The sequence below is a fragment of the Palaemon carinicauda genome, chromosome 16 (assembly GCF_036898095.1).
Source record: "Palaemon carinicauda isolate YSFRI2023 chromosome 16, ASM3689809v2, whole genome shotgun sequence".
Lineage (NCBI taxonomy): Eukaryota > Metazoa > Arthropoda > Malacostraca > Decapoda > Palaemonidae > Palaemon > Palaemon carinicauda.
The window spans coordinates 117,856,960-117,871,959 of NC_090740.1; the positions used below are offsets into that span (position 1 = coordinate 117,856,960).

Genomic DNA, 15,000 nt, shown 5'->3' on the forward strand with positions numbered 1-15,000 from the left:
TTCCTCATAGACAATCTTGAACTTCATTTTCTGTTTCTAAAACTTTTGCCAATCTTATAGCGGGGTGGGGGGGGGGGGGGGGTGGCATATGCCTGCCTGCTGAGTTGCCATTGTCAAATATTCTTCATTTAACCTCATAGACAATCTTGAACTTCATTTTCTGTTTCTAAAACTTTTGCCAATCTTATAGCGGGGGGGGGGGGGGGGGGGGGGGCATATGGCTACCTGCTTAGTTAACAGTTGCCATTGCCAAATATTCTTCATTTTCCCTCATAAACAATCTTCAACTTCATTTTCTGTTTCTAAAGCTTTTGTCAATCTGAGACAGGGGGGGGGGGGGGGGGGTGGCTATGCCTACCTGCTGAGTTATCAGCCTCATATTCTTCATTTTCCCTCAAAAACAACCCTAAGTTCTGTCACTGAAACTTTTTGTCAATCTTCCACACATGACCCCATTCCGTTTTTCTGTTGTTCCGCTCACACTCAGCCACTCTCTCAATACAGTCGTATCTAACCTTACCTCCTATGATGTAATTAATACCTTTGTTTCTGCATTCTACTTTTTATGAGGTTCATGATGCTTCTTTACAATGGTCCGCAATCCAATTTCCTCTATGGCCCTTCAACGCCTGTTTAATTTCCCCTTCGCTTCCTCTCTTTGGAGGTCACCTGCCTAAAACAGGCAACGGGTGAGTGATCTTTTTTTTTTATCTTAGGTTGCCTGGCTCTTCTGGCCTTCAAGGCAATCCCACCATTAAAGTAGTTCCGCCAGTCTAAGAGAGAGAGAGAGAGAGAGAGAGAGAGAGAGAGAGAGAGAGAGAGAGAGAGAGAGAGAGTACTATGTTGTGGAAGTGTGGTCAAATATGATTGTACATAGTACATACATGCGTAGGCATGTTCCAAAATCCTAGTAGGGAGCTGGGTGTATACATGAATTGTTCAATGTATCTGAAGGAATGTAAAAATATAAAAATTAAAACAATAGTAATGTTTTATCCTAGATGACTTCAAGGTAGAATGGGATGAAATTAAACATTAAGATTGTCCTAAAGTATGTTGTTTATGGTACAAGAAAAAAAATTATAAGCATAAGTATAAGTCTAGAAACTTTGGACCTATCTATCGAGAGATAAAGTGCCTGCAAACTTATTTTGCGGAATGAGCAGTTAGGAATCAGGAACCAGGGTCCAAGAACCAGGAACCACGATCGAAGAACCTGGAACCAGGATCCAAGAACCAGGAACCAGGATCCAAAAACAAGGAACCAGAATCCAAGAACCAGAAACCAGGATCCAAGAACCAGGAACCAGAATCCAAGAACCAGAAACCAGGATCCAAGAACCAGGATCCAAGAACAAGGAACCAAGATCCAAGACCCAGGACCCAGGATCCAAAAACCAGGAACCAGAATCCAAGAACCAGAAACCCGGATCCAAGAACCAGGATCCAAGAACAAGGAACCATGATCCAAGAACCAGGACCCAGGATCCAAAAACCAGGAACCAGAATCCAAGAACCAGAAACCAGGATCCAAGAACCAGGATCCAAGAACAAGGAACCAAGATCCAAGAACCAGGACCCAGGATCCAAAAACCAGGAACCAGAATCCAAGAACCAGAAACCAGGATCCAAGAACCTGGATCCAAGAACAAGGAACCATGATCCAAGAACCAGAAACCAAGATACAAGAACCAGAAACTAGGATCCAAGAACAGGGAACCAGGATCCAGTAACCAGGAACCAGGATCCATGAACCAGGACCCAGGATCCAAGAACCAGGATCCAAGAACCAGGACCCAGGATCCAAGAACAGGGAACCATGATCCAAGAACTAGGAACTAGGATCCAAGAACCAGAAACCAGGATAGAAAAGAACCAGGACCCAAAAACCAGAAACCAGGTTCCAAGATCCAGAAACCAGGATCCAAGAACCAGAAACTAGTCTCCAAGAACCAGGAAACAGGATCCAAGAACCAGGACCCCGAATGCAAGAACCAGAAACCAGAAGCCAGGATAGAACCAGGATCCATGAACCAGGAACAAGGATCCAAGAACCAGGCTCCAAGAACCAAAAACCAGGATCCATTCACGGATTTGAAATGCAAACTGTATCAAATATACCTCCGGAGGTTTTCTCTTTTACAATCTTCCATATCTTCACTTCCCTTTGACCTAAATTTTCTGTTTATTGTTTATGTACCTTCATCATCACCCCCCCCCCAAGCCCACCCCCCGCCCCCCCTCCCCCCCGCCCCTCTCCCCCCCCCCACCTTGACCTATGAAAGTCACCGGTATCTCATTTGTGAAGGAGTCTTTCTCATATAGGATTCCAAACATGTCGGGGCTTTTTATGAAATGGGATTTCTTCTCCGCTGGCTTTTAACTTATCCTACTAAAACGGTTGGAGCTAGGAGGAAACTATCACTCTATTTTGTAGACGTAAATGATTATTCTTCAATCCTTACAGAAATAAAAGAAATAAATAGTGTATCCATCCCTAGCGATTAATTTATCTTTATTCTTATTTTCAAGGATTTATTGATCACTGTTGACGATAGAATAGAAAAATATTATTTATGAATATTAAAAGATTTTAAATGGAAAAATCAAATTTTTCTAGTTGAAGATACTATCTTTATCTTTTTTTTCATTTTTAATTTTAGATCCACCTTTTCTTCAGATTTTAAGGTTATTCTGTAATTTATAAATATTAAAAGATATTAAATGGAAAAATCTAAATTTTTTTATTGGAGAATACTGCCCTCATCTTTTTATTTTAATTCTAGACCCACCTTTTCTTCAGCTTTTACGCCCATTTTCTTATTCATATAGATTAAAACATTTAAAATGGAAAAATCTATTTTTTTAATTGAAAATACCATCTCTATCTTTTTTTTTTCCTTTAATTCTGGATCCTACTTTTCTTCAGCTCGTGCGCTTATTCTCAAATTCATATAGATTAAAACATTTAAAATGGAAAAATCTATTTTTTTAATTGAAAATACCATCTCTATCTTTCTTTTTCTTTAATTCTCGATCCTACTTTTCTTCACCTTTTACGCTCATTCTCTTATTCATACAGATTAAAACATTTAAAATGGAAAAATCTATTTTTTTAATTGAAAATACCATCTCTATCTTTTTTTTTCTTTAATTCTAGATCCTACTTTTCTTCAGCTTCTACGCTCATTCTCTAATACGCTTAGAAGGCCAAGCTCACCCAGTCAATTTCTCCGAACAAAAGATTCAATAAAGCTGAGGATTTCGAAAGGATTTTCCTCTCCGCAAATGGACTCCACAGGAATCATCCTCATTCAGGAAACCTCATAAATTCCAATTTACCTTCGAATAAGGTCATTGCGCGAGCAAGGTCAAAGTTATGTTCTCAGTCCCACTGTGGCTCGTTGCCCTTTAGACTATTTCTACCAATTATTATTATTATTATTATTATTATTATTATTATTATTATTACTTACTTACTTACTTAGTTTCTTTTGTTATTATTATTATCATTAATATTAATATTATTATTATTATTATTATTATTATTATTATTATTATTATTATTATTATTATTACTTCCTTTCTTTTTTATCCTTATTATTGTTACTACTTACATCAAAGGCCATTACTGGTAAGAGAAAGTTTCTGAGATTGAAATGCTTTAATGAGGAATGATAAAACGTAATCACGTAAACGACAGTATGATGATGATGATGATGATTATTATTATTATTATTATTATTGTTGTTTTTGTTGTTGTTGTTTTTGTTGTTTTTGTTGTTGTTGTTGTTATTATTATTATGATTATTATTATTATTTTTATTATTAATTGCTAAACTACAAACCTAGTAGTAATAAAAGGACGCTATAAGCCCAAGGTCTCCAACAGGGAAAATATCCCAGTGAGAAAAGGAAAGAAGCAAAAATAAAATATTTTATGAACAGTAACAGCATCAAAATAAATATTTCCTATAACCTATAATAACTTAAACAGAACAAGAGGAAGAGAATTAAGATTCAATAGTGTGCCCGAGTGTACCCTCAAGCAAGAGAACTAGGATTATTAATCCTAGCAAGGTATCATGTAGACTGTGATTCCTAGTTACTGGTTGTAAGTTAATTGCTAAGCTAACACAGTAAACTGTAACGGGCCGAGAGAAGGTTGTGACTCAAAGACAGGATGAAAGCAACTGAGTGAGTTTATTATAGAACACTCTCCTTTATATACAAAAGATCAAAGCAACAAGATATTTCATGTTCAAAATCAACACCGTTACCTATGAGAAAAACAGACATGTTTTTTCAGGTTCTTTTTAGTGCGAGGGGAGAGCGAAGATACAAGCAATATATACACAAAATGAACTATGTACGATCGTGTGACACACGGTTGGTACAAAACACTCGATTGATCATTGTCTTTGGATCTCTTATGATTAACGTTTCTCTAAATGCTTAGTGACCACCTACTCTCATTAGCTGTCAGATAGTATGTGCCGTATCTAAAGCCCTTCATAAAATATCTTGGAAATGAAGCTACACAGGTGGCAAGGACTTTCATCGGTTTACAATGAAAAGAATATTTAGAATATATAGTAAAATGATTTTAAAAGGGATACTGGATCCTCCCTAGAATTGTAGGATGGAGTAAGGTACAGCAGTGAATATATTTATATATATATATATATATATATATATATATATATATATATATATATATATATACATATATATATGTGTGTGTGTATATGTATATATATAGTTATATATATACTATACATATAGATACATACACACACACATATATATATGAGTGTATATATTTATATATATGTATATATATATATGTATATGTACATATATATATATATATATATATATATATATATATATATATATATATATATATGTATATGTACATATATATGTGTATATATATATGTGTATATATATATATATATATATATATATATGCATATATATGTGCATATATATACAGTATATATATATATATATATATATATATATATATATATATATGTGTATATGTACATATATATATATATATATATGTATATATATGCATATATATACAGTATATATATATATATATATATATATATATATATATATATATAATATATATATATGTATATATAAATATACATACATATATTCATGCATGCATACATACATACATACTATAATTTTCTATAAATGTTTTAAGTACAAGGGATATTTCATTTTTGTTCCTCTTACTTATACTTTACTAATATCATTTTTATTTTCGATAGATGGTAGTATAAATATATTCTGTATTAGATCCATATCACACTTTAACGGTTTATTTATCTCTTCCCCTTTTTTATTTACGTATTTGTTACCCAGGAATTTCTTTGTTTACCATTTCCTGGCAACGTAAATAATGTACTTCCTCCACAGCAGTTCTTTTGGGGATTCTTTTGAACCGAGTTGCAACATTTTCTTAGAAGAGTAAGGTCAAGAAACAAATCTTTGTTACCTTTATCTAGAGTGGTCACATAACTTCCAGACAACACCTTTCACTTGCTGGATTGATCTTCTCTGTCTCTGTACTGTATCTTTTCGCCTTTTGTTCAATAGTTTTGATTGAAATATACTGTTAGTTATCATTTGGAAAAATCAGGTTTGGTTACTATATTTCCTTTATTATATTAACAAAGATTTTGATTTTACCTCCTTATCATCTTCCTCTTAGTAGCTCATCCTGACATCCACTTAAATCATCTTTTACTTTCCTTGATTTCATATATGTGGCTCTTATGCTAACATCATTGGATCTTAAAAATATATGGCTCTTATTGTTAGTTTAAAGGTTTAAAGGCCAATCATGAATGACAGGGGCAAGGGACAGTGATATTGCCCTATCGAGTAGGACAATGCCCTAGAGATTGACCATATGATCAGCGCCAAAGCCCCCTTCTCCACTTAAGCTAGGACCAAGGAGGGCTAGGCAATGGCTGCTGATGACTCATCAGATAGACCTATAGGCTCCCCCAAACCCCAATCTTTACCTCACAAGGATAGTGAGGTTGCAATGACCAAAGAAACTGACTAGTTTAAGCGGGACTCAAGCATCAGTCTGGCATTCACCAGTCAGGGACGTTACCATATCGGCCACCACAACATGTGTGAAATTACATTTGAAAATTCCCATCTGATATATTTAGATCTGATCTATTCAAATAATAAATATCCTTGCTTACATTTCCAAGAATTTCACTGGATAACATCTCCAGCCATTAATGTCCTTTAAAGGAAAAGTGCAAATAAAATGAAAAATATGATTAATCAGCTTATATATAAGTCACTTTCAAGGTCGGGACCATAACAGTAGAGCTTTAGAAAACAAAACATAAAATAAAAAATGTTACACCAAACCTTCATCTTTCGGAGAATCAAAGCTTTTATTATAATTGGCATCATTATGTTAAAGTAAAATTGAGTGAAAATCTAACAATAAACTCCAATTATAATTATATTAAGGTAAAGGTGAATTGAAATATAATCTTATATCTCAGAAACACTGGGTTACAGCTCTTGAAAAAACATAGATTAAAGAATCTGTTAAATCAATACGTGATTAACACATTTTTAGTAGAGAATTAAGCTTTGAATTGAACTATTATCATTTAAGAAGATCCTCTATTACATGGAGACTATACAGGCATTAATGAAAGTAAATATGATTGAAACTAATCTAGAAATTAATCTAAACGTAAGATTCAAAGATCAAGAACTTGACTTCTCAATATACATTTGAACTTACTATCCAAATAAACAGAATTGAGAAATTGTGTATTATAGTTCTGCGATTCTGTAGGGAAATAAACCAGACATGATTTTTTTCATTTTTTTAAAGGTCACTTATGAATAGCAGAGGCAAGGGACAGTAACATTGTCTAAAAGACTGATAACGGCAGAGGCAAGGGACAGTAACAATGTCCAAAAGACTGATAACGTCAGAGGCAAGGGACAGTAACAATGTCCAAAAGACTGATAACGGCAGAGGCAAGGGACAGTAACAATGTCCAAAAGACTGATAACGGCAGAGGCAAGGGACAGTAACAATGTCCAAAAGACTGATAACGGCAGAGGCAAGGGAGAGTAACAATGTCCAAAAGACTGATAACGTCAGAGGCAAGGGACAGTAACAATGTCCAAAAGACTGATAACGACAGAGGCATGGGACAGTAACAATGTCCAAAAGACTGATAACGGCAGAGGCAAGGGACAGTAACAATGTCCAAAAGACTGATAACGTCAGAGGCAAGGGACAGTAACAATGTCCAAAAGACTGATAACGACAGAGGAATGGGACAGTAACAATATCCAAAGACTGATAACGGCAGAGGCAAGGGTCAGTAACAATGTCCAAAAGACTGATAACGTCAGAGGCAAGGGACAGTAACAATGTCCAAAAGACTGATAACGACAGAGGCATGGGACAGTAACAATGTCCAAAAGACTGATAACGGCAGAGGCAAGGGTCAGTAACAATGTCCAAAAGACTGATAACGGCAGAGGCAAGGGACAGTAACAATGTCCAAAGGACTGATAATGACAGAGGCATGGGACAGTAACAATGTCCAAAAGACTGATAACGGCAGAGGCAAGGGACAGTAACAATGTCCAAGAGACTGATAACGGCAGAGGCGAGGGACAGTAACAATGTCCAAAAGACTGATAAGGGCAGAGGCAAGGGACAGTAACAATGTCCAAAGGACTGATAACGGCAGAGGCAAGGGACGGTAACAATGTCCAAAGGACTGATAACGGCAGAGGCAAGGGACGGTAACAATGTCCAAAAGACTGATAACGGCAGAGGCAAGGGACAGTAACAATGTCCAAAGGACTGATTACGTCAGAGGCAAGGGTCGGTAACAATGTCCAAAAGACTGATAACGGCAGAGGCAAGGGACAGTAACAATGTCCAAAAGACTGATAACGGCAGAGGCAAGGGACAGTAACAATGTCCAAAAGACTGATAAGGGCAGAGGTAAGGGTCGGTAACAATGTCCAAAAGACTGATAACGGCAAAGGCAAGGGACAGTATAAATGTCCAAAAGACTGATAACGTCAGAGGCAAGGGACAGTAACAATGTCCAAAAGACTGATAACATCAGAGGCAAGGGACAGTAACAATGTCCAAAAGACTGATAACGTCAGAGGCAAGGGACAGTAACAATGTCCAAAAGACTGATAACGGCAGAGGCAAGGGACAGTAACAATGTCCAAAAGACTGATAACGGCAGAGGCAAGGGACAGTAACAATGTCCAAAAGACTGATAAGGGCAGAGGCAAGGGACAGTAACAATGTCCAAAAGACTGATAAGGGCAGAGGCAAGGGCCGGTAACAATGGCCAAAAGACTGATAACGGCAGAGGCAAGGGTCAGTAACAATGTCCAAAAGACTGATAACGGCAGAGGCAAGGGTCGGTAACAATGTCCAAAAGACTGATAACGGCAGAGGCAAGGGACAGTAACAATGTCCAAAAGACTGATAACGTCAGAGGCAAGGGACAGTAACAATGTCCAAAAGACTGATAACGTCAGAGGCAAGGGAGAGTAACAATGTCCAAAAGACTGATAACGGCAGAGGCAAGGGACAGTAACAATGTCCAAAAGACTGATAACGGCAGAGGCAAGGGACAGTAACAATGTCCAAAAGACTGATAAGGGCAGAGGCAAGGGTCAGTAACAATGTCCAAAAGACTGATAACGGCAGAGGCAAGGGACAGTAACAATGTCCAAAAGACTGATAACGTCAGACGCAAGGGACAGTAACAATGTCCAAAAGACTGATAACGTCAGAGGCAAGGGAGAGTAACAATGTCCAAAAGACTGATAACGTCAGAGGCAAGGGAGAGTAACAATGTCCAAAAGACTGATAACGGCAGAGGCAAGGGACAGTAACAATGTCCAAAAGACTGATAACGGCAGAGGCAAGGGACAGTAACAATGTCCAAAAGACTGATAACGTCAGAGGCAAGGGAGAGTAACAATGTCCAAAAGACTGATAAGGGCAGAGGCAAGGGACAGTAACAATGTCCAAAAGACTGATAAGGGCAGAGGCAAGGGTCGGTAACAATGTCCAAAAGACTGATAACGGCAGAGGCAAGGGACAGTAACAATGTCCAAAAGACTGATAACGGCAGAGGCATGGGACAGTAACAATGTCCAAAAGACTGATAACGGCAGAGGCAAGGGACAGTAACAATGTCCAAAAGACTGATAACGGCAGAGGCAAGGGACAGTAACAATGTCCAAAAGACTGATAACGGCAGAGGCAAGGGACAGTAACAATGTCCAAAAGACTGATAACGGCAGAGGCAAGGGACAGTAACAATGTCCAAAAGACTGATAACGTCAGAGGCAAGGGACAGTAACAATGTCCAAAAGACTGATAACGGCAGAGGCAAGGGACAGTAACAATGTCCAAAAGACTGATAACGGCAGAGGCAAGGGACAGTAACAACGTCCAAAAGACTGATAACGTCAGAGGCAAGGGACAGTAACAACGTCCAAAAGACTGATAACGGCAGAGGCAAGGGACAGTAACAATGTCCAAAAGACTGATAACGGCAGAGGCAAGGGACAGTAACAATGTCCAAAAGACTGATAACGGCAGAGGCAAGGGACAGTAACAATGTCCAAAAGACTGATAACGGCAGAGGCAAGGGACAGTAACAATGTCCAAAAGACTGATAACGGCAGAGGCAAGGGACAGTATAAATGTCCAAAAGACTGATAACGGCAGAGGCAAGGGACAGTAACAATGTCCAAAAGACTGATAACGGCAGAGGCAAGGGACAGTAACAATGTCCAAAAGACTGATAACGTCAGAGGCAAGGGAGAGTAACAATGTCCAAAAGACTGATAAGGGCAGAGGCAAGGGACAGTAACAATGTCCAAAAGACTGATAAGGGCAGAGGCAAGGGTCGGTAACAATGTCCAAAAGACTGATAACGGCAGAGGCAAGGGACAGTAACAATGTCCAAAAGACTGATAACGGCAGAGGCATGGGACAGTAACAATGTCCAAAAGACTGATAACGGCAGAGGCAAGGGACAGTAACAATGTCCAAAAGACTGATAACGGCAGAGGCAAGGGACAGTAACAATGTCCAAAAGACTGATAACGGCAGAGGCAAGGGACAGTAACAATGTCCAAAAGACTGATAACGGCAGAGGCAAGGGACAGTAACAATGTCCAAAAGACTGATAACGTCAGAGGCAAGGGACAGTAACAATGTCCAAAAGACTGATAACGGCAGAGGCAAGGGACAGTAACAATGTCCAAAAGACTGATAACGGCAGAGGCAAGGGACAGTAACAACGTCCAAAAGACTGATAACGTCAGAGGCAAGGGACAGTAACAACGTCCAAAAGACTGATAACGGCAGAGGCAAGGGACAGTAACAATGTCCAAAAGACTGATAACGGCAGAGGCAAGGGACAGTAACAATGTCCAAAAGACTGATAACGGCAGAGGCAAGGGACAGTAACAATGTCCAAAAGACTGATAACGGCAGAGGCAAGGGACAGTAACAATGTCCAAAAGACTGATAACGGCAGAGGCAAGGGACAGTATAAATGTCCAAAAGACTGATAACGGCAGAGGCAAGGGAGAGTAACAATGTCCAAAAGACTGATAACGTCAGAGGCAAGGGACAGTAACAACGTCCAAAAGACTGATAACGGCAGAGGCAAGGGAGAGTAACAATGTCCAAAAGACTGATAACGGCAGAGGCAAGGGACAGTAACAATGTCCAAAAGACTGATAAGGGCAGAGGCAAGGGTCGGTAACAATGTCCAAAAGACTGATAACGGCAGAGGCAAGGGACAGTAACAATGTCCAAAAGACTGATAACGTCAGAGGCAAGGGACAGTAACAATGTCCAAAAGACTGATAACGTCAGAGGCAAGGGAGAGTAACAATGTCCAAAAGACTGATAACGGCAGAGGCAAGGGACAGTAACAATGTCCAAAAGACTGATAACGGCAGAGGCAAGGGACAGTAACAATGTCCAAAAGTCTGATAAGGGCAGAGGCAAGGGTCAGTAACAATGTCCAAAAGACTGATAACGGCAGAGGCAAGGGTCAGTAACAATGTCCAAAAGACTGATAACGGCAGAGGCAAGGGACAGTAACAATGTCCAAAAGACTGATAAGGGCAGAGGCAAGGGCCAGTAACAATGTCCAAAAGACTGATAACGGCAGAGGCAAGGGTCAGTAACAATGTCCAAAAGACTGATAACGTCAGAGGCAAGGGACAGTAACAATGTCCAAAAGACTGATAACGTCAGAGGCAAGGGACAGTAACAATGTCCAAAAGACTGATAACGGCAGAGGCAAGGGACAGTAACAATGTCCAAAAGACTGATAACGGCAGAGGCACGGGTCAGTAACAATGTCCAAAAGACTGATAACGGCAGAGGCAAGGGACAGTAACAATGTCCAAAAGACTGATAACGGCAGAGGCATGGGACAGTAACAATGTCCAAAAGACTGATAACGGCAGAGGCAAGGGACAGTAACAATGTCCAAAAGACTGATAACGGCAGAGGCATGGGACAGTAACAATGTCCAAAAGACTGATAACGGCAGATGCAAGGGACAGTAACAATGTCCAAAAGACTGATAACGGCAGAGGCAAGGGACAGTAACAATGTCCAAAAGACTGATAACGGCAGAGGCAAGGGACAGTAACAATGTCCAAAAGACTGATAACGGCAGAGGCATGGGACAGTAACAATGTCCAAAAGACTGATAACGGCAGAGGCAAGGGACAGTAACAATGGCCAAAAGACTGATAACGTCAGAGGCAAGGGACAGTAACAATGTCCAAAAGACTGATAACGGCAGAGGCAAGGGACAGTAACAACGTCCAAAAGACTGATAACGGCAGAGGCAAGGGACAGTAACAACGTCCAAAAGACTGATAACGGCAGAGGCAAGGGACAGTAACAACGTCCAAAAGACTGATAACGGCAGAGGCAAGGGACAGTAACAATGTCCAAAAGACTGATAACGGCAGAGGCAAGGGACAGTAACAATGTCCAAAAGACTGATAACGGCAGAGGCAAGGGACAGTAACAATGTCCAAAAGACTGATAACGTCAGAGGCAAGGGACAGTAACAATGTCCAAAAGACTGATAACGTCAGAGGCAAGGGACAGTAACAATGTCCCAAAGACTGATAACGGCAGAGGCAAGGGACAGTAACAATGTCCAAAAGACTGATAACGGCAGAGGCAAGGGACAGTAACAATGTCCAAAAGACTGATAACGGCAGAGGCAAGGGACAGTAACAATGTCCAAAAGACTGATAACGGCAGAGGCAAGGGACAGTAACAATGTCCAAAAGACTGATAACGGCAGAGGCAAGGGACAGTAACAACGTCCAAAAGACTGATAACGGCAGAGGCAAGGGACAGTAACAATGTCCAAAAGACTGATAACGGCAGAGGCAAGGGACAGTAACAATGTCCAAAAGACTGATAACGGCAGAGGCAAGGGAGAGTAACAACGTCCAAAAGACTGATAACGTCAGAGGCAAGGGACAGTAACAATGTCCAAAAGACTGATAACGACAGAGGCAAGGGACAGTAACAATGTCCAAAAGACTGATAACGGCAGAGGCAAGGGACAGTAACAATGTCCAAAAGACTGATAACGACAGAGGCAAGGGACAGTAACAACGTCCAAAAGACTGATAACGGCAGAGGCAAGGGAGAGTAACAACGTCCAAAAGACTGATAACGTCAGAGGCAAGGGACAGTAACAACGTCCAAAAGACTGATAACGTCAGAGGCAAGGGACAGTAACAACGTCCAAAAGACTGATAACGGCAGAGGCAAGGGACAGTAACAATGTCCAAAAGACTGATAACGTCAGAGGCAAGGGACAGTAACAATGTCCAAAAGACTGATAACGTCAGAGGCAAGGGACAGTAACAATGTCCAAAAGACTGATAACGGCAGAGGCAAGGGACAGTAACAATGTCCAAAAGACTGATAACGTCAGAGGCAAGGGACAGTAACAATGTCCAAAAGACTGATAACGTCAGAGGCAAGGGACAGTAACAATGTCCCAAAGACTGATAACGGCAGAGGCAAGGGACAGTAACAATGTCCCAAAGACTGATAACGGCAGAGGCAAGGGACAGTAACAATGTCCAAAAGACTGATAACGGCAGAGGCAAGGGACAGTAACAATGTCCAAAAGACTGATAACGTCAGAGGCAAGGGACAGTAACAATGTCCAAAAGACTGATAACGTCAGAGGCAAGGGACAGTAACAATGTCCAAAAGACTGATAACGGCAGAGGCAAGGGAGAGTAACAATGTCCAAAAGACTGATAACGTCAGAGGCAAGGGACAGTAACAACGTCCAAAAGACTGATAACGGCAGAGGCAAGGGAGAGTAACAATGTCCAAAAGACTGATAACGTCAGAGGCAAGGGACAGTAACAACGTCCAAAAGACTGATAACGTCAGAGGCAAGGGACAGTAACAACGTCCAAAAGACTGATAACGTCAGAGGCAAGGGACAGTAACAACGTCCAAAAGACTGATAACGGCAGAGGCAAGGGAGAGTAACAATGTCCAAAAGACTGATAACGTCAGAGGCAAGGGACAGTAACAACGTCCAAAAGACTGATAACGTCAGAGGCAAGGGACAGTAACAATGTCCAAAAGACTGATAACGGCAGAGGCAAGGGACAGTAACAATGTCCAAAAGACTGATAACGGCAGAGGCAAGGGACAGTAACAATGTCCAAAAGACTAATCATATATACATATGATCAGTGCCAAAGCCTTCTCCTCCACCACCTCTACCTCTCCACCCAAGCTAGGAGCAGAGACGGCCAGGCAGTGGCTTCTGATGACTCTGCGGGTAGACCTATAGGCTCCCCCCAAAAAACACTTCCCTTGCTCATAAGGATGGTTAGGTTACACACACTGCAAGAAACTATAGAACTTGAGCTGGATTCGGTCTCACATCCAGCAGATATTCAGGCAGGGACTTTTTTATGGGCCATCACCAATAGGTTATATGAAACTCCTTAATTGTTATTATTATTATTATTATTATTATTATTATTATTAGCCAAGCTACAACCCTAGTTGGAAAAGCAGGATGCTATAAGCCCAGAGGCCCCAACAGGGAATATAGCCCAGTGTGGAAAGGAAACATGGAAAGATGAAATATTTTAATAATAGTAACAGTATTAAAATAAATATTTCCTATATAAACTTTAACATTGTGTACCTAATATTTGCAGTAGGGAATTGAACTTTTACTTCGAGATAAGATGTGGGTGAAATGGTATTTTATAGATAATAAGTTTTACAATACATTTCTAATTTTACGTTGATTCATTAAGGTAGAGTCACACATGCATGTTCTCACCCGGTATGTCCTCCCGTATGCCCATACGCGGCCAAACGTGCGTTTTTAACCACGCCCACACAGGTATTGAATTGTGCCGCACAACGTTGCACCTACGTTGCACCTACGCACGTCAGTATGACGTTAGTACTGCGTTAGTGTGACGTAGTGCGTGAGTGGCAGCCGTTGTGCGTTGTACTTACGTTGTGCATACGTTATGTGGACCTACTGTATGGACATACTTCCAGGTAGTACGTGAAGGGTCACGCAAGCATAACGTCTTTACTAGGTATGGTGACGTAGGTGGTACGTCAAGTGCCGTCAGAGCTACGTCAGAGCTACGTCAGAGCTACATAAGAGCTACGTCAGAGCAACGTCAGAGCTACATCAGACTTTCGTCAGAGGTATATCAGCGCGAGGTTGGTGCCAGGCATGCCTCCTCTATACTCCCAGGTATAAAAAGGGTGCTGGGCGGTACCTGACAGTCTTTCACCATCCAACTACTATTTTTAAAATATTTTATTTTTCCTTATTTCCTTTCCGCACTGGGCTATTTTCCCTGTTG

At 40.3% G+C, this 15,000-nt stretch overlaps 1 protein-coding gene across 1 annotated transcript in view; it reads left to right on the top strand.

The window, feature by feature from the left end:
- LOC137655513 (uncharacterized protein DDB_G0290685-like) overlaps positions 1-1,702 on the top strand; it is a 6,815-nt gene extending 5,113 nt beyond the window's left edge. Inside the window, exon 2 of the mRNA XM_068389411.1 lies at positions 1,171-1,702. Coding sequence (XP_068245512.1) covers positions 1,171-1,702 — 532 coding nt within the window. The remainder of the gene's footprint in view (positions 1-1,170) is intronic.
- The last annotated feature ends 13,298 nt before the right edge of the window (positions 1,703-15,000 follow it).